We start from the raw sequence: 19,885 nt of genomic DNA, 5'->3' as shown, positions 1-19,885 counted from the left end.
CAGCACAGTGATGAGGGGGCCCCTCTGTATATAGAGGAGTATGAGGAAGGGAGGGGGCCCCCCTGTATATAGCGTTGGGGCACAGGGTAGGTGTGGTGAGGTGTATAGGTGAGGGGGGCTGCCGCTCTGTCAGGTCTGGTGTCCTGTGGACTTCCTGCACAGGCAGCACAGTGATGAGGGGGCCCCTCTGTATATAGAGGTGTATGAGGAAGGGAGGGGGCCCCCCTGTATATAGCGTTGGGGCACAGGGTAGGTGTGGTGAGGTGTATAGGTGAGGGGGGCTGCCGCTCTGTCAGGTCTGGTGTCCTGTAGTGTTGTCCGGATCATGAACGATTCGGATCTTTGATCCGAATCTATTTAATGAGTCGATCATCCGAATCATCAAAATGAACGATTCGGATCGCAAAAGGGGCGGGGCCAGGAACGACACGCCCCCTCTCAGCGGGCAGCGGGGTCCTGGAAGCAGAGCTGAGATGGATCGCTCTGTTGGATGCGAGGCAGCCTTGCAGGGACAGCAGGTAGATAAGAGAGAGGGGACATGGGTGCCACTGCCAGATATGTGTAGAGCACACATACTGGCTGAAAAGTGCTTCTCATTATAGGCTGTCTGTTCCCCTAGTGAACACATTTGAAGCTTTTGGCTCAGCACAGCTCAGTAACTTTGCAGGCACTGTGATTGCAGCGTAATATGATCCTCCTCCACTCGGCACTAAACAGCTGCACTTATCTTCTGGGAATGCTTTCCTTCACTGTGTGACGTTTGCATGGAAAGTATACAGATGAGCATATAGGTGAAATAAATACATGTAAAGCATATGATTGCAGCATGTGGGTATTGTGTGCACAAACATTTCTGCTCTCTGCTCGTCCCTCCTCCCTTCTCTGTCCACTCCCTGCCCTCTGTCCATCTTCTCCCCTTCTCTCTGTGTGTCCACCCCCCTCCCCTTCTCCTGTCCACAGCACGGAAAGACCTGTCCTGCTAGTCATCTCACCCCGAATGCTTCGGTAGTAAAATGATCCGAGATTCGGATCAAAGATCCGGATCTTTTCAATGATCCGATTCGAATCATCCGGATCATTGAAAAGATCCGAACTTCCCATCTCTAGTGTCCTGTGGACTTCCTGCACAGGCAGCACAGTGAGGAGGAGGAGGAGGAGCGCGGAGGGAAAACAAGCAGCAAGTTCCATAGTAAGTCCCCCTCCTCCTCCTCCGCTCTGCACTCTCTGCCTGGCCGCTGCTGTCACCTATGGGGAGCCCCTCAGCCCGGCTCTGCTGCCGCCTGTCTACCTGTGGGGAGCCCCCCCTGCCCGGCTGCCTGTATGGGATGCACCGTGAGCTTCATCTGCTGTGAAGAGGAGCCCCTTCCCATGTCTGCAGACCCCCAACATGAGGAGCCCATCAGCATGGAGGAGAGGAGGAGGCTGCTGCCAGCCAAGGTACGAGCCATGTGCGACCACCGACCACCCTTCCTTGTCTCCCTCCATCCGACCACCGACTCTTCTTCCCTCCACCCAACCGACCACCAACCCTCCATCCCCAGCACTTGTTGCATTGTGTTGCTGAGAGTTCTTCTGCTGCCCACCTACAGCTCTGCCTCATATAAAACTACTTATTAGACTGATTCTATCCACTTTCTCTGATAACTGCTTACCAGTTACCTAACAACTACTGACATATATACCACTTACCTTCTCAGGTACCTACTTACCAGCTCTGCCTCATATATAACTACTTCTATCTAGACTGATTCTTAACTATACACTTTCTCTGATAACTGCATAACAACTACTCACATATACAACCACTTACCTACTGTTCCTAATACATAACCACTTACCTGTCTTTCACAGGTACCTACTTACCAGCTCTGCCTCATACATAAGTACTTATAGATTGATTCCTAACTACTCGCTTTCTCTGATAACTACTTACCAGTTACCTGACAACTACTCCTAACAAGTTACCTACCAACTGTTCCTATCCTAATGCATAATCACTAACCTACTCGGGTACCTACTTACCAGCTTTGCCTCGTAACTACTTCTAGACTAATATTTAACTACCCACTTTCTCTGATAACTACTTGCCAGTTACCTAAAAGCTACTCAGATATACAACCACTTACCTACTGTTCTTAATCCATAACCACTAACCTGTCCTTCTCAGGTATCTACTTACCAGCTCTGATTCATATACAGTATAACTAACCACTTACCTACTGTTTGTAATACATAACCACTTACCTACTTAGGTACCTACTTACCAGCTCTGCCTCATATAAACTACTTATAGACTGATTCTCAACTACCCATGTCCTCTGATTACTACTTACAGTTACCTAACAACTACGTATATAAACAACCACCTACCTACTATTCCTAATACATAACCACTTATCTACTCAGGTACCTACTTACCCACTTTGCCTCATAAATAACTACTTACAGGCTCTGTCTGTTTCTTAACTATCTACTTTCACTACTCACTACTTACCAAAAAACTACTCATGTACAACCACTTACCTACTTACCCACTCTGCTTCATATTTAATCATATTTAACTACTTGTCAACTCTGCCTGATTCATAACTACCCTCATTCTCTGATAACTACTTATCAGTTATCTATCAATTTTGTAAAACATAACTACTCACCTATACAACCACTTACTTACCAACTGTTCCTTATTCATAATTATTTACCTAGTACTCACCTACTAACTTTGCCCTGATATTGAACCGCTTACCTACCAATACATAACCGCTTACCTACCAATACATAACCGCTTACCTACCAATACATAACCGCTTACCTACCAATACATAACCGCTTACCTACCAATACATAACCACTTACCTACCAATACATAACCACTTACCTACCAATATATTACCACTTACCTAAGACACTACCCACTTTCTCTGATAACTACTTACCAGTTATATAACAACTCTGCCTAAAACTTAACTACTCATCTACACAACTACTTACCTACCAACTGTTCCTCATACATAACCACTTACTTACTGGGGTACCTGCTAAACCGCTCTACCTACTCACCCAGCTTTTGATATACAACTGTCTGCTTACTGTCTATCCATTCTGCATGATACACAACTACTTCTCAATAACCTAACTCCACTCTATGTAACTACCTATTCCTTAACTACTTACCTATGCTGATACCTACATTCCATATCTGCCCTTTTACACAAGTACTTACCTTTCTGCTTGTCCACTCTACTTGATACACAGCTACTTTCCTACTGGTTATTCCTAGTAATTATGAATATACATACACAGCTATCTACTACACTCATATACAACTGTCCGCATGACTTCTTATCAACCACATAGACGCAGAGCCCTACCTACCTACTTATCTACCAACTCTGACTAAAGGTCCGTACACACGTTAGATAAAAGACAGCGCACACAAACGAGCAATGACCTTTCCTAAAAAGAAATGTCAAGTAGTTTAAGCTTTATTATTATTATTATTTAATATTTATATAGCTCCGACATCTTCTGCAGCGCTGTAGAGAGTACATTGTCATGTCACTTAACTGTCCCTCAGGGGTTCCCAATCTAATCCCTTCCATAGTCATATGTCTATCTATGTATCGTGTAGTGTATGTATCATAGTCTAGGGCCAATTTAGGGGGAAGCCAATTAACTTACCTGTATGTTTTAGTGATGTGGGAGGAAACCGGAGTGCCCAGAGGAAACCCACACAGACACAGGGAGAACATACATTGTTGACACACATAAGAAACGATTATGTCATAGAAAAACTATGTGCAGAAGTGAGATTTCACACAACACATGTGTGCTCTAGAGTCTAGACCAGGCATGGGCAAACTTCAGCCCTCTAGCTGTTAAGGAACTGCAAATCCCACAATGCATTTGCCTTTGAGTCATGACTGTGGCTGTCAGACTCCTGCAATGCATTATGGGACTTGTAGTTCCTCAATAGCTGGAGGGCCATGTTTGCCCATGCCTGGTCTAGAACAATGTCATTTGGACGACTTGTATACCCTTTTCTACGCGATATCTGCCCATAGTTTGTCCTTTTCTGAAGGTTGGACCGATCAGAATACTTGATACGGGTCTTTGTCCTTTAGCTACATTTTTTTTTTTTACAACGATTTTTGTCCGAAACGGCGAAATCTGTTGATCTTCGGAAGTTTAAACCGACTTTTCTCTAACTTGTGTTCAATATTTATGCACAGCTGCTTGCCAACACTGCAGCCTAATACATAACTGCATACCTACACAACCATGTACAATATCTTCCAGCTCTGCCCAGATGCAAAACGACTTATCTACCAATTGTGCTTTTGCATAACTAAACACCATCTTCTACCAACACAACCCTGATATAGTATAGTATACCACCTACCAACCCTGGCTTCTTTACAGCTAACTACTTACCTCCCAACTCCGCTTAATACAGAGCTACTTACCCCCTTTAAAGTGGACCTGAACTCTTGCACAGGACAGAAGGAAAACATTGAAATCCACCCTGTATGTGTTTTGAGAGTTTAGCCTGTCTAATTCCCCTTTCATCTGTGACGAATCACAAGTGTAATTTGACCTCTCAGCTATATCAGGTCAGGAATATCGGCAGCCTCGGCAGAACAGCTAATTTGTAAACACAGGCTGTTAACCCTATGTCTGCTTTCTTGAAAGCAGGAAGCAGACACACAGCAGATTTATTGCAGGGTTTATAATCTGCTGTAACAAAGAAATGTCTTTCTTTAAAGTTTATTATGCTGTTGCTTATCTTTTAGAGTAAAGAGGAAGTTATGAGTTCAGGTCCACCTTCAAAACCTGCATGACACCTCCTTTTTTTTTTTGTTCTTTTTGTTTTTTTTTGTTTACAAAACTAACTTCCCCAAAACTCTCAGTCATTAAACTTTCCCACTTGTCCCGCCATGTGACTACCCCCAACACAAGTACTTACCTCCCAACTTGGCTCAGGTCCGGCGCTAGTCTAATTTAGGGGACCCAGCAGAAAACCTCATATGGAAATTCCACTGAGGTAATTGGCTGGAAAGCACTCTCTTGAACCGCTAGGTTTCGGATAGGTTGTAGTAAACTACGCCCACATTACTCGACCAATTATAACGCTTCTTGCTGTAGAGGATGCTTTGATTGGAGAACTGTTCCCTATGAGGTTTCCTGCTGGTTCCCTAAACTAGACTAAACGTGTGTACACAGATGCGACTATAGTCGTTTGAAACGATCGTTCCCCGATCATTTCAAACGACGATTGTTTAAAAAAAAAATACAACGATCATTAAGTCAAACGATGGACGAGCTAGATTGACCTAGATCTTCCATCCTGTCAGAACAAATTGATCAAAATTGGCCGCAAATTGATAGATCAATAGATTTGATAGAATCAACTTTTGTTCGATTCCATAGAATCGATCTATTGATGGCTGAAATCGACCTGTGTATGGGCCCCTTAAGAGGCAGAGAATCAGCAGCGCTGCCAGGCAATGTGTATTATTTAAATGGAAATAAACATGTCAGCCTCCATATCCCTCTCACTTTAGGGGTCCTTTTAGGCCTGGTGCACACCAAAATCCGCTAGCAGATGCGCAAAACGCTAGCGGTTTTGGCAGCGGTTGTTCTTATTATTATGAAGCATTTAAGCTACTGTTTTGCGGTTTTGGGAAGCGTTTTCAGTATAGCAGATTTCAGATATTGTTACAGTAAAGCTGTTGCTGAACAGCTTCTGTAACAAAAACGCCGGCAAACCGCTTTGATCTGCCGTTTTTCAGAGCGTTTTGCGTTTTTCCTATACTTAACATTGGAGGCAGAAACACCTCCGAAATCCAAAAAAATGCCTCACCCCGGGAGTATGCGTTTCAGCAAAACGCCTCCCGCTCTGGTGTGCACCAGCCCATTGAGATACATTACCCACGCGTTTCCACATCTGCAAGCGTTTCTAAAAACGCGACCAAAACCGCTCGGTGTGCACTAGGCCTTAATGCAGATTACATGCGGTTTGAAATTGGACCAATCAAATGTTTCTGATGATTTTGATTGTTTCAGGTCCAGCTGTGTGCAAGTTGGACAAAATAAGCCTTTAATTTTTTTAGAATCCAAATTCTTCATATTTATTTTTTTTCACAGTATAACGCCAGATTCTATTTTTTTTTATTTTCTGCCTTTGCAATAAGGAATGAATATTTATGTGTGGATTTGCTTTTTCCAGAATTGAATAGCTGACCACTTATCTGCTTGAGGACTCTGTAAAGTAACGTAACAATACGCTGTATGTCAGTTCAGTTTGCAGTGGTATCTGGAGTTTTTGGTGACTTCTGGTCTGTAGTATGTAGAGGTCTAGCTGGTCTTACCTAGCACTGTACAAGATATGGAAATCCTTTCTCCTAAGTTACCAAAAGAGCTGACACTCTAAATACCGGTAGGCGGCAAACCGATAAGCATTTTGTGTTCATAGGAGGTGGCCTGCTGAAATGTGGGGGACAGCATGCAAGGCTACCTGTGGAATTCAAACTTAGGATGTTTGCTGCCTGACGTGTCTACAGTGCGGTGCCAAACAATCGATCTGGAGCAGTGACAGTTTTATGAACATACTGTGTATGTATTTATTTTTTTTTATTGAGTTTATGATTCTGTGTATATTTTGTAGCAACATAAGGGGTGATTCATACAACTTTGGTCAGGAATAAACTCACCTTGGGCCAGATGCGCAAAAGCCCGGTACATTTTCCGTGCGCAAGTACTTGGAACTGCGCCCATTACACCATTAGCATGGTGGTGTGCATTACTGTGGTAAGGCGCACGTTGGTAAGGTAACACAGGTTACCACAGCAACACCCATGTCACCCCAGTAGTGTGCATAGTAGTGAGCATAAATTTTATTCAGGGCTTTGGAGTTGGAGTCGGAGCAATTTTGGGTACCCGGAGTCGGAGTCAGTGATTTTAGAAACTGAGGAGTCGGATGATTTTTGTACAAAATCCACAGCCCTGGCAAGTATTAGACTAAGTCGGTGGTTTCATAAACTGAGGAGTCGGAAGCGGACGATTTTTGTACCGACTCCACAGCCCTGATTTAATTTACCCTTCTTTACCCTTATTTCACCCTGCAAGTGAAAAAGTTAGAATTATAGTCTGGCATTACATACGATAAAAACTGCTGGTAGTTTTTCTACAACTCATAAATCCTACTTGCTGTTGACCTAAAGTATTGTCATCTGTGGGAAAATCAAAAGTCCCCCATTTGAGCTGCTCAGAGTACAGTAGTGCTGGGAGCTGCTCATTATCGACACAGTAGCGATGACTTCTGATGCTATGGAGGAGACGTGGTGACAATATGGAGTTTGAGGGTTAAAGAGGGAGAACAATGGACTTGGGGATATGCATGCAATTGGCCTTGGTTTTCCACTTTGTGCAATAAATCCATCTGATTTTGGATGAAATTATTGCTTGGGCTGGCACGTTAGGGCATTGATTTCTAGCAGATTCTGGCAATCAATGAGTAGTATTGACAAATGTGCGTGTAAAGCTATGTACCCATATTTTTGGGCACTTTATCCCATGATTTTTTTTTTCTTTTTGGTGAGCTATCGCGACGTGGGTACATATGTGCGATAAGGCGAACGACGCTAATGACAGTCACGGCGGCTTGGATCTTTAAGATTTATTGCAGGATTTGCATTAGCTGTAATGCTGGGAATACACGGCATGATTCTGAGCCATTTAGGGCTCGTTTCCACTATTGCGGTGCGGAATCGCTTGTATTCCACCGCTGATAAATTAGCATGCGGATGCGATTTCCCCATGCGTTTTTTGCCGCGAATTCGCATGCGAATTCGCATAGGTGAGGGTATATGCGATATTAACCATGTCACTGCCTGTGTGAATTTACATCGGTACCTATGCGAATTCGCAGCAAAAAAAGCATGGTGAAAACGCATGCGATTTCCCTATTAAATACATTGCATGCGATTCGCATGCATTCCACTCTCAGGCGAATTCGTTGACTCTTTTGTGCGTTTTTCACCGCTCAAAAAAACGCACATCACCAACGCAACAGTGGAAACAGGCCCATTCACTTGCATACCATGTGCGAATCCGCATGCGTTGGACGCATGCGGATTCGCGATAGTGGAAACGAGCCCTTAGATGGCTCGATAGAGAATTTCCAACACGTCCGATCACCGGCCCGATCGTTTCACCGCTCGATTCTGCATTGAGGACAATGGGAAAAGATAAGAAAAACGAGCAGAAGAGAAGAGAATCGCCTGTGGACTCGAGCGGGAGAATCGATCGAGCGGGAGAATCGAACAGCAAAATCCAGCCGTGTATGCCTAGCATAACAAAATGTTTTTCTTTAGAGGTTAATATGCTGTTGCTTATCTTTTAGAACAGAGAGGAAGTTCTGAGTTGAGGTCCGCTTTAAATTCTCTCACCTCTGCTGAAGTCACTGGATCCTGCAGAGGAAAAACCTCTTTGTTATGTTTGTTCACTAATTGCAGTTGATAAGACTGAGCAAACAGCCATGTCACTGATAAGCAAAGTGAAATCCAGTCCATTACCTTTTCAGTAAGTTTTTATCAAATAATTGTTCAGTAGCTGTAGACATGCACAATGCCTGTGATGCCTGGAAGGAACACAACGTGCAATTTTCTGACAGATTGACGGTCAAATCGATTCTTTCCGACAGTTCCGCTCTAGTTTAAAATAGTGTTTTTTTTTGTTTTGTTTTTTTTTCCTGTATAGAGGTGATCGGGAAAATTGATCAGAAAAAACGATAGGACCTGTTGGAAATAATCGATTCGACCATCAATCTGATGGAAAATTGCATCGTTTGTATCAGGCATGAGACTTTGATTACTCAGGTAACAGTTAGGGCTCGTTTCCACTAGTGCGGTGCGAATCGCCGGGATTCCACAGCTGACGAAATCGCATGCGGATGCGATTCCGCATGCGTTTTTTGCAGCGATTTCGCATGCGTTTTCGCATAGGCAGGGTATATGCGAATTTAACCATGTCACTGCCTGGTTCCGTTTAGATTACTTTTGGTGCGAATTCGCACGCGAAATCGCGGCAAAAAAACGCATGTGCGATTTCCCCTGTTAAATACATTGCCTGAGAATCGCCTGCATTCCACACGCAGGCGAATTCTGCAGGCTCTACCGTGCAGAAAAATCCTGCACAGAAAAACGCACCAAAAAACTGACAAGTGGAAACAGGGCCATCCACTTGTATTGGTTATGCGAATCCGCATGCAGACAACGCATGCGGATTCACTCTAGTGGAAAAGGGCCCTTAAGGGTTGAGTGTTGTACAGCCATGTGGCTAGGCTACAGCCCAGCAATGTGTACTGTTGCTATGGAGGAGGCAGGTAAGGAGAGGAGTTTAGTGTACAAATCCTTAGGCCACATACACACATCAGACCATAGTCTTTTGAAAATGAAAGATCACAGACCAATTTTCCCCCCTTCCATGTAGTATGAGAGCCATACCTACACAGTCTTTTCTATGGAGCTGAACTCCCCATTAGAAAAAAATCTTTGCAAGGTGCTGCACACACAGATGCTGTACACATGCAACAGATCAGTATCTGCAAAAGATCTGTTCCTGCCAAAGATCCGTTCCTGCAAATTTCATTCATAGTCTATGAGATCTGCAGATCATCATACACACCTTGTTTAACTGACAATCATCTGCAGATCTGAAAATCCATCCTGGTGGATCTGATCTGCAGATGAATGTCAGTTAAACAAGGTGTGTATGATGATCTGCAGATCTCATAGACTATGAATGAAATTTGCAGGAACGGATCTTTGGCAGGAACAGATCTTTTGCAGATACTGATCTTTTGAATGTGTACAGCATCTGTGTGTGCAGCATCTTGCAAAGATTTCTGTCTGATGTGGAGTTCAGCTCCATAGAATAGACTGTGCAGAGTATGGCTCTCATACTACATGGAAAGGGGTAAAATTGGTCTGTGATCTTTCATTTTCAAAAAACTATGGTCTGATGTGTGTATGAGCCTTAAGTCCCCTGGCCATGTATCAATTTTGTCTGGCTGATTTGGCCACCTTGATCAAATTTGCTAGACCCCTGTGGACACCAATGTATCACGTTTGATCGATTCTGGATGTTTTATCGAGGGGAAAAAAAAAAAAAAGATTGGACATGTTGTAAAATCTCTGCTGGTGGGTGGTACAGGAATTGATGGCCGCATAGCACAGCATTTCACTGCATTGATCAGTACAATACTTGGGGTTTGATCGATACTTGATAGCTTTCTGCTGACCTCTATCAAAACTGAGTTTGCTGCATGGAGTAGGAATCAATCGCTATCAGAATGAAATCCAGCCAGACAGGGATTGATCACCTTGGTGTATCTGGCTGTTTTCCACCCATGGGCAGCATGGTGGCATAGATGGTGGGCAGTAAAGTGGAATAGTGGTTAGCATTCTTGCCTTGCAGAGCTGGGTCCTTTGTTTTTAAATCCCAGCCAGGGCACTATCTGCAAGGAGTTTGTATGTTCTCCCCGTGTCTGTGTGGGTGTCCTCTGGGCACTCCGGTTTCCTCCCACATCCCCAAAACATACAGATAAGTTAATTGGCTTCCCCCTAAATTGGCCCTAGACTGCGATACATGCACTACACAATATAAATAGACCTATGACTATGGTAGGGACTAGATTGTGAGCTCCTCTGAGGGACAGTTAGTAACAAGACCATATACTCTGTACAGCGCTGCGGAAGATGTTGGCGTTATATAAATACTATATAATAATGTACGGCGAGTATTACCGTATGTTGTGTCTAATCTGATAGATGGGGGAACTTTGACTTTAGTGGCACGTTATAGTAAGTTAAAGTAAGGTTTCTTTTTAATATAACGAAGTGTGGTTTGCCTTCTTAAAAAACAGAAGGAATTTGCGATAATTCAGCGAACATCTGTGGTTACCCACAATTCACTGCAAATTGGGTCGCCCCGAACTGCTTGGTTACTGTGTTTTTAATATCGAAACAACTTAAAGGAGAACTGTAGTGAGAGGGATACGGAGGCTGCCATATTTATTTCCTTTTAAGCAGTACCAGTTGCCTGGCAGCCCTGATGGTCTATTTGCCTAAAGAAGTGTCTGAATCACACCAGAAACAAGCATGCAGCTAATCTTGTCATATCTGTCTAAATTTGTCAAACACCTGATCTGCTGCATGCTTGTTCAGGGCCTATGGCTGAAAGTATTAGAGGCAGAGGATTAGCTGAATAGCCAGGCAACTGGTATTGCTTAAAAGGAAATAAATATGGCAGCCTTCATATACCTCTCACTACAGTTCTCCTTTTAAAGGGAACCTAAACTAAGGAGATGGATTTTTCCTTTTAAAAGAATACCAGTTGCCTGACTCTCCTGCTGATCCTGTGTCTCTAATGCTTTTATCCACAGCCCCTGAACAAGCATGCAGATCAGGTGCTCTGACTGAAGTCAGACTGGATTCGGTGCATGCTTGTTTCAGGTCTGTGATTCAGCCACTACTACAATCAAAAAGATCAGCAGGACTGACAAGCAGCTGGTATTGAAGGAAACATCCTTATCCCTCTCAGTTAAGGTTCCCTTTTAAAGTACAACTGATATGAGTGGTATATGGAGGCTGCCATATTTATTTCCCTTTAAACCATACCAGTTGCTTGGCCGCCCTGCAGATCTATTTGGCTGCAGTAGTGTCTGAATCACACCAGAAACAAGCATGCAGCTAATCTTGTCAGGTCTGACAATCATGCCAGAAACGCCTGATCTGCTGCATGCTTGTTCAGGGGTTATGGCTAAACGTATTAGAGGCAGAGGATCAACCAGCAGGACTGCCAGGCAACTGGTATTGCTTAAAAGGAAATAAATATGGCAGCCTCCATATCCCTCTCACTTCAGTTGTTCTTAAATGGAGAGAATAAATTTTGTGAATCGCAATTGTAGGTTTCACATGTAGGCATTAGCCTCAATTCACTAAGATCATGCTGGAGATAAGGCAAGAGTAAACTTGCCACCACACAGTGAGAGAGTTACCTTATCTCTTCATTCCACCTCCTCTGTAGTCATTTTCACACGCAGTTAATTGTCTTTAACGTTACACTTCTGGAGTTATTTTAAGGATTGAAGAGTTAACTTAAAGACAGAAGAGTTAACTTTAGGTTTGCCTGAGGTAAAATGTTTCCTGAATACTACATGCCTTATCGCCATGGTGATAACGCTAGAAACGTTATTAAAGACAGGAGATAAGCTTAGTGAATTGAGGCCATTGTGGCTAGGACTTTATTTGATCTATTTTAAATATTATTAGTGTTCTGGTGACCATGATTCTTGTTGGTCTGTGAAGAATTCCAGCACATCTGTAGGACCGGCGGGAGATGTGTGGTGGTCCTTGCGCTGTGCTAGGGTTTAGCCCCCAGAACTGATCTGAGTGTGTTGGCGGCCCTGTGCAGACAATAAGGTTTTGTTGTGCTGCAGAATAGAGTCTGCGGAGCGCCAAGCTTTACTCTGTTTGTTTGTTTTCTCATCTTTTTTTTTTATTTTTAATTAGTTGTAGTATTGCAGGGGCAAGTCGGCGATCTGGGCAGGTCGAGGCAGAGGCACACAAACACGGCTTTGTCTCTTGTAAAGCTGAGGGGGAGAGCCCGGCCTGTAATACTCCAGCTGCTGGGGGGTGGCAGGCTTGCTGGGACTTGTAGTGCCATGCTCGCTGGTACGGTTGAAGTGAAGTTTTATTTAATTTTTCCTGAGTTCAAAGGCGGTGTGAAACTTTGTAGAAGCTTTTGGCGGTCTCCTCCGTCTGTCACAATCCACGTTCAATACAATGACGCCGTGGAACGGTCACATGACTCTCCTACCAGCCTGGCAACTTTTTTTCTTTTTAATAGAAACTCATAGCGTGCAAATTCTCCATAGAGTTGATAATCTTAGCCTCAGTTATCAGTTCTGAAAGTTACTGTATGTACTATAAATACAAACAGAAAGGACTGATCACAAATAATACAGTGTAATCTCGCTATAGTAAACTCAGATATAATAAACATTCAGGAATAGTATCCACTTTTAGTGTCCAGGTCCCAGTTAAGCACCATTATAAGTATATGGGAGTAATATCTGGTATAGTAAACAGGGCTGTGGAGTCTGAGTAATTTTGGGTACCTGGAGTCGGAGTTGGAGTCAGTAATTTCATAAACTGAGGAGTCGGAGTCTGATGATTTTTGTGCAAAATCCACAGCCCTGGTAAGTATTAGACTAAGGAGTCGAGGAGTTGGAGTCTGAGCCATTTTGAGTTGGAGTCGGTGATTTTATAAACTGAGGCATTAGAGTTGGAGTCGGAAGATTTTTGTACCGACTCCACAGCCCTGATTGTAAACCCTGATAAAATAGAGCTTCTATTATAGTAAACGTGCTTTTTGGCCCCTGCGGTAATTTCTGTATCTGGCTATAGTGGAAAGTGGGCGGGCACATGCGTCATACGTCATTCCGAGACCCATAATTGCTAAGTGGGCAGGCAGCCACTTGTAGCCTGCTAACTATCTGCGCACTACTCCATTGTATGGGCTAAACACCGCAAGCTGCATTACCTGGTGAGACCTACAGTATGCTTCCTGCGAAAACTGCTGCCTGATTATTGAGGGAATTTCCGGTCATCTGTGACTTGCTTGTGCATGGCTGCAACACTACAGCATCATCCAGCCTGCACAGAAATGTGGACAGAGGAGCACACTATCAGTACTGCACCTGCATCTATTGGTGAGACCTATCCTTCCTGTGTAAGCTGCTGCCTCATTACTGGGGGAATTGCCTGTCATCTGTGACTTGCTTGTGCATGGCTGCAACACTACAGCATCATCCAGCCTGCACAGACATGTGGACAGAGGAGCACGCTATCAGCACTGTACCTGCATTAGCTGGTGAGGCCTATGCTTCCTGTGCAAGCTGTTGCCTGATCATTGCATGCAAATCCCTGCATATTGAGCACTGTGCATTGGGATCTAGCTTAGACACCGTCTGTGCTCGCTTGCTGAAGCATTGAAAAGAAAAACAGACTCCCAATTATTGACTGACATAAGATGCAGTACTAGATAATACTTTATGTGCTGGAGTATGACCATTTCTGATATAGTAAACGACTTTTCCCGACCCCTTGGAGTTTACTACACAATGATTCTACAGCGTGACAAATCCCTCCAGTATTAAGGGCCCATTCACACTTGCTGATCGCAAAACGCTAGCGATTTTGCTAGCGTTTTGCTCTGTCGTTTTTGGCGATTAACGCCAAAAAAAACCACCATCCACACCTGGCGATTTTTTTTGCGATCGCGTTTTGCGCTTCTATAGCACTAAAACGCAATCGCTGGGAAATCGCCTGAAAATGGTGCAGGCTACGCATTTGGGTTTAGCGGTTTTGGGCGATTTGCGGCAATTAGCGCAAATGAGCCAGCCAGGCTCAAAAAAGGCTCATTTGTGTGCTAAGTTGTATGACTGTGCAGCGAACAGTTTAAGCTGCACTGCACTGTTTTGTAAAAAAAATGGCCTGGTCAGTAGGGGGGTGTAAGCCTGTGGTCCTGAAGAGGTTAAAGGGTACCCGAAGTGACATGTGACATGATGAGATAGACATGTGTATGTACACTGCCTAGCACACAAATAACTATGCTGTATTCCTTTTTTCCTTTCTCTGCCTGAAAGAGTTAAATATCAGGTATGTAAGTGGCTGACTCAGTCCTGACTCAGACAGGAAGTGACTACAGTGTGACCCCCACTGATAAGAAATTTCAACTATAAAACACTTTCCTAGCAGAAAATGGCTTCTGAGAGCAGGAAAGAGATAAAAAGGCCAACAGTTCATAGATTTTAGCTCTGGCATACTTCAATGAATGTGTCATTGAGCAAAAACAATAAAACAGTTAAAACTAAAATAGTAGATTTAAACATAAAAGAAAACTAGAATATCTTAAAAAGTCATATTTAGGAGACGGAAGATAGATATAATCATTTTTTTTTCATTAGTTTATTTTCGCATCGGGTGTCCTTTAAGCTTTTATTCTAACTCGCTGCATGCAGGCTTTATCATAAAGTCTATGCCCACTCTCCATTGCAGTTCACACTCATTATAACGTGTGCGTTATGCATCTGACCACTGTGAATCCAGCCTCCTACTACATGGAGGTAGTGAAATCGGTCAGTGATTGGCCAATCAAAATGGGATGTTTGTAATTGTATACAGTATGCACTGTAACTTTCAGCAGAGCTCTCGTAAATGTATCTGGAAAGTGATGTGAGCATCATTGTAATTGATGTGAGCTCTTATTGTAAAGCCTGGTACACACGCTTAATTTTGATTGGCCAATGACCAATTTTACCTCCTCCATGTACTATGAGAGCTCACCTACACAATCTGATGATAGTATTCAATATCTGTTGACCCTCCTACTACATGGAGGCGGTAAAATTGGTCAGTAATTGGCCAATCATAATTGAAAGTGTAGACCAGGCTTTAAAGGAGTTCTGTGGGGGGTTGTGGAAGAGGAAAACGGACACTTACCTTGGGCTTCTATCAGCCCCGTGCAGCGGTAATGTCCCACGCCGTCCTCCTCCCATCTGCCGTTCTCCGCCGCCGGCCCAGGTCTAAGCGGCATGGGATCCAACTGCGGCTGCGCTAGAGTGGCCGCGCACCCGCTCGCTTCCGCCTGCGTCATCGGAAGCTTACTGTGCAAGCGCAGTACAAGGCTCCGTTGTACTGCGCCTGCGCAGTAAGCCTCAGATGACCCAAGCGGAGGCACGGCAACGCGCATTATTCGTCTGTATGTCAGACGAATAATAGCCCGGTGCCGGCTGCGGGGAACGGCGGATGGGAGCAGGACGTCGTGGGACATTACCGCTGCATGGGGCTCATAGAAGCCCAAGGTAAGTGGCAGTTTTTCTCTTTAGAAACCCCCACAGAACCCCTTTAAGAGCAACTGTCGCGAAAATCTTAAAATTTAAAATGCATACAAATAAGTACGTTTTTTTTCCATTGCTGTCAATTACAGTAGGTAGTAGAAATCTGACATTACTGACAGGTTTTGGGCTAGTCCATCTCTTCATGAGGGATTCTCAGAATGGCCTTTATTCTTTATAAAGACATTCCCTGAAAAAGATTTATACAAAGATGCTGGCCAGCTTCCCTGCTCACCATTCACTAAGTGCTTTTAAAAATAAAGAAAACCCTGAGAACCCCCCATGAAAAGATGGGCTAGTCCAAAATCTGTCGGTAATGTCAGATTTCTACTACTTATTGTAAGTGACAGCAACATAGGAGAAAGGTAATTTATGGCTCATTTTACTCTGGAAGAAACATACTTCTTATTTGTATGTGTTTTCATGTATTTTGAATTTTAAGATTTTCGCAACAGAGGTCCTTTAAGTTTAGTCCGTAAAGTGATGTGCAACTGAATCCCTAAAAAATAACTGAACAGAAGTTTCTTTTATGTAACAATGGCCTGGAGGTTTTCTGCCAATTGCGTAAGAAGTAACTAGTAAGGAAAGAAAAGACAGTGAGGCCTGTTTTAGGCAGTGATTCTGTTAGCGCGGATTACATAAGGTGTCTTATTAGTCCCTGGCATTTGCCTATTACACCGGGCGATTGCGCGCAGCCCCAGGTACGCTCTCCCGCCGGCCTCGCGGGGTGCCAGATAAGCTCTGTGCACAGGGAGGTTTGCTGGAGGCAGAACAGAGGAAGGACAGGGCTGTTTGTCTAAGCATTGCTTAGTAATCCAATCCAAGCAGAGAAAATAAATACGCAGCATTGTGCTCCTCTCCTGGGCCGCAGGAATCTCTGCCTGCCTGTCATGCTCCCTTCCCAGCAGGTATGCGAGGATCTCTCATGTGAAGTTCTGGAAGATTATACCAGAATAGATCACAGGAGCTCGGGCCGTTCCTCCAGGAATAATGTTCTTCGCGGCGTGCAGAGAGCAGGTAAGCTGAGCGGCCGCTGACAGACCAGTGTCCGGGTAAGCACCGGGCGCAGCCCATTGTTGTAGCCGGGATGAGACGCTATTTCCGAGCACAAAGAGTTCTCGTTTTCAGGTCTTTTTGGAAGTTCCTGAGAGGTGGAAATGAGCTGGTTGGGTCAAAGGTGCCACCGTCTGAGTCAGGTGGGTTTTGAGGTGCCCATACATCAGGCGATTGCATGGCCAGATCGAGACGGATCTCTCTCTGTCTCTCTGTGTCTCTCTCATCCAATCTGATTGGAAAGGGATCTGTTGCCTGTTCATACACCGCAGGCCGATTTTCCGATTCATTTCACCCTGAAATCGATTGAGAATATGCCTTGGCGCTGCATCCGTGGCGCCGCCGGTCCGACTCTGCCCCCCCCCCCCCCCAAGGTAAAATATGCCTCCTCAGTGCACTATATTTAACCTTTCTGTGTCCACCACTGACTCTGTGACTCCGTCCACAATCTGCATACACACGCAGGGCTGTGGAGTCAAGATATCTGATTAATTTTGGGTACCTAGAGTCGGGGTTTCACAGTGTTCTCTCGAGAAACTTTTTCCAGCTGGGTGGCATGAAAAAAATAGCTGGGTGGGGCATGACGGGGGAATGCAGGGCCAGTGCAATTCTGCTTACAGCAGAGGAGGAGGATGAGGAGGCAAGCCGATGACAGCCGGGTGCTCACCAAAATTAGCCGGGTGGAGCGCCTGGCAAAAAGATCCTGGGAGAACACGGTTTCATAAATTGAGGAGTCAGATGATTTTTGTACCAGATACACAAACCTGGTAAGTATTAGACTAAGGAGTCGCAGTCGAGGAGTCAAAGCCATTTTGGGTACCTGGAGTTGGAGTCGGTGGTTTCATAAACTGAGGAGTCGAATGATTTTTGTACCAACCAGGGCTGTCTCTCCTCAGTTTATGAAACCACCGACTTGGACTCCAGGTACCCAAAATGACTCCGACTCCTCGACTCCACATCACTGGTACTAACTCCACAGCCCTGTACACGCGCCCCATGTGGTTGTCAGTGTGTAGAATGGCGCATGTGTGATGTCACACCCTCCCACGGTAGTTCGGCAACCTCATGGCGCGCATGTACTGTATGCAGATTGCGAACGGAGCCATCGGCGGACACGGATAGGTGTAGTATACTGCGGGGGCGGGGAGGCACATTTTACATTCGGGGGCAGCGCCGAGGGGTTTGTCGGTAGTCCCAATATCGCTCGCCGGTACCGCTTCACACCTGATCGACCACGTCAGCCCGACATCTTGCAGCATGTCCGATTGAAACATGCAACCAATTTGTGCCCGCCATTGGTTGCATTGTTGATCAGCATTCCCTTGGCGGCTCCAATTTTCATCCGATTCCTTAATAATAATTGAATCGGATGGTCGATCGCCCGCCAAGTCGATAGATGTATGGCCGCCTTTAACCAGCCAGAAATGCGATATTTAAAGTGTACCTGTAGGTGAGAAAAACAGACGCTTGCCTAAGGGCAAGGAAGCCTCTGGATCCTGATGCTTCCCACTCTGCCCTCCGGAGCCCTGTTGCCTCTCGGGGGACCCCACAACAGATTTTGTGACTGCGTTCACTTTCCTGCACGAGCACGGCAAGCCGGAGTAGCTCGTGCACGAGTGGCTCTGGCTTACTGCGCAGGCGCGGCTGTACTGTGCAGGGGGGGCGGTGCTATGCATATGAGCCTATCAGCGCACTCTGCCGCAGGGTTATATGATTGACGTTATCTGCGGGCCGATGGGGTGGGGCATCAAGATGCAAACACACTGGCCAGGCGTGAAACTGGCCTTAAAAGACATCCATGGTGAAAAAAAATAAAAAATGAGATAAACCATTGTATCTATCCTCCTTTTCCTAAAAATGACTTTTAGTTATTCCACAGTTTTTTTTTATATTTAAATTTAATTTTAAAGTTTTTACTGTTTCATTTGTGTAAACTATTGGCCCTTTTTATCTCTTTTCTGCTCTCAGACACCATTTTCTGCCAGGAAAGTTTTTTTGTTTTTTTTTCTTATGGCTATAATGTCTTATCGCCGAGGGTTACGCTATGGTCCGACCACGCCAGAAACTGTCACTTGCATACCTGATATTTAACTCTTTCAGGCAGAGAAAGAAAGAAGGAACATAGTATAGTTATTTCTGGGCTTCGAATCGCAATCGTGGGCTAGCAACGCTCCAAGCGCCGCGTGGGAACTAGCCTTCACTTCTGTCACCATTCTGCATCTTGGTGTTCTTTTAGGCGTTCTTTCCTGTTGTGCCTCGTCCCCCCCCCCCCCGTTTGGCATCCCCTGAAGCTGGACGCAGGTGGCTTGTAAATCAGAAGCTCCCCTTGTGAAAGTCGCAGCCCCGACTCTACTATTCAAGCAGATTGTTTTCACATTTGGCAATGTTTGGTTCTGAGCCGTGTGGGGGGCGTGTTCCCTGAGCGTGAGGGGCGTGTTCCCTGAACGTGAGGGGCATGTTCCCTGAACGTGGAGGGTATAAGCCGAAGACAACCCCCAGTGTTATCACAGACGCAGCTTCACTGCCCTGCGCCATACTGTGATCAATGTGAGCCACCTGCGGCCTTTCAGATTGTGGTCTCTTAGCATGCCTGAAAAGTGGAAATCGTGGTCTCTGGGAGTGCCGAGGAGGAGGGAATTGTGGTCTCTGGGCATGCCTGGAAGGCGGGGATCGTGGTCTCTGGGCATGCCTGGAAGGCAGGGATCGTGGTCTCTGGGCATGCCTGGAAGGCGGGGATCGTGGTCTCTGGGCTTGCCTGGAAGGCGGGGATCGTGGTCTCTGGGCTTGCCTGGAAGGCGGGGATCGTGGTCTCTGGGTGTGCCGAGGAGGAGGGAATTGTGGTCTCTGGGCATGCCTGGAAGGCGGGGA

General features: G+C 45.1%; 1 protein-coding gene across 5 annotated transcripts in view; it reads left to right on the top strand.

Annotated features, from left to right (window-relative positions):
- The first annotated feature begins 1,085 nt into the window (after window positions 1-1,085).
- TNS1 (tensin 1) overlaps window positions 1,086-19,885 on the top strand; it is a 608,338-nt gene continuing 589,538 nt past the window's right edge. For 3 of the 5 annotated variants that reach the window (XM_068246100.1, XM_068246098.1, XM_068246096.1), the window contains exon 1: window positions 1,087-1,437. In XM_068246100.1, coding sequence (XP_068102201.1) covers window positions 1,321-1,437 — 117 coding nt within the window. In that variant the 5' untranslated portion in view covers window positions 1,087-1,320. Of the gene's footprint in view, window positions 1,438-19,885 lie in introns of all 5 variants that reach the window. The other 2 variants (XM_068246095.1, XM_068246102.1) reach the window with 2 other exon arrangements.

The sequence above is a fragment of the Hyperolius riggenbachi genome, chromosome 7 (assembly GCF_040937935.1).
Source record: "Hyperolius riggenbachi isolate aHypRig1 chromosome 7, aHypRig1.pri, whole genome shotgun sequence".
NCBI lineage: Eukaryota > Metazoa > Chordata > Amphibia > Anura > Hyperoliidae > Hyperolius > Hyperolius riggenbachi.
This window is presented reverse-complemented; position numbering and strand designations above follow the sequence as displayed.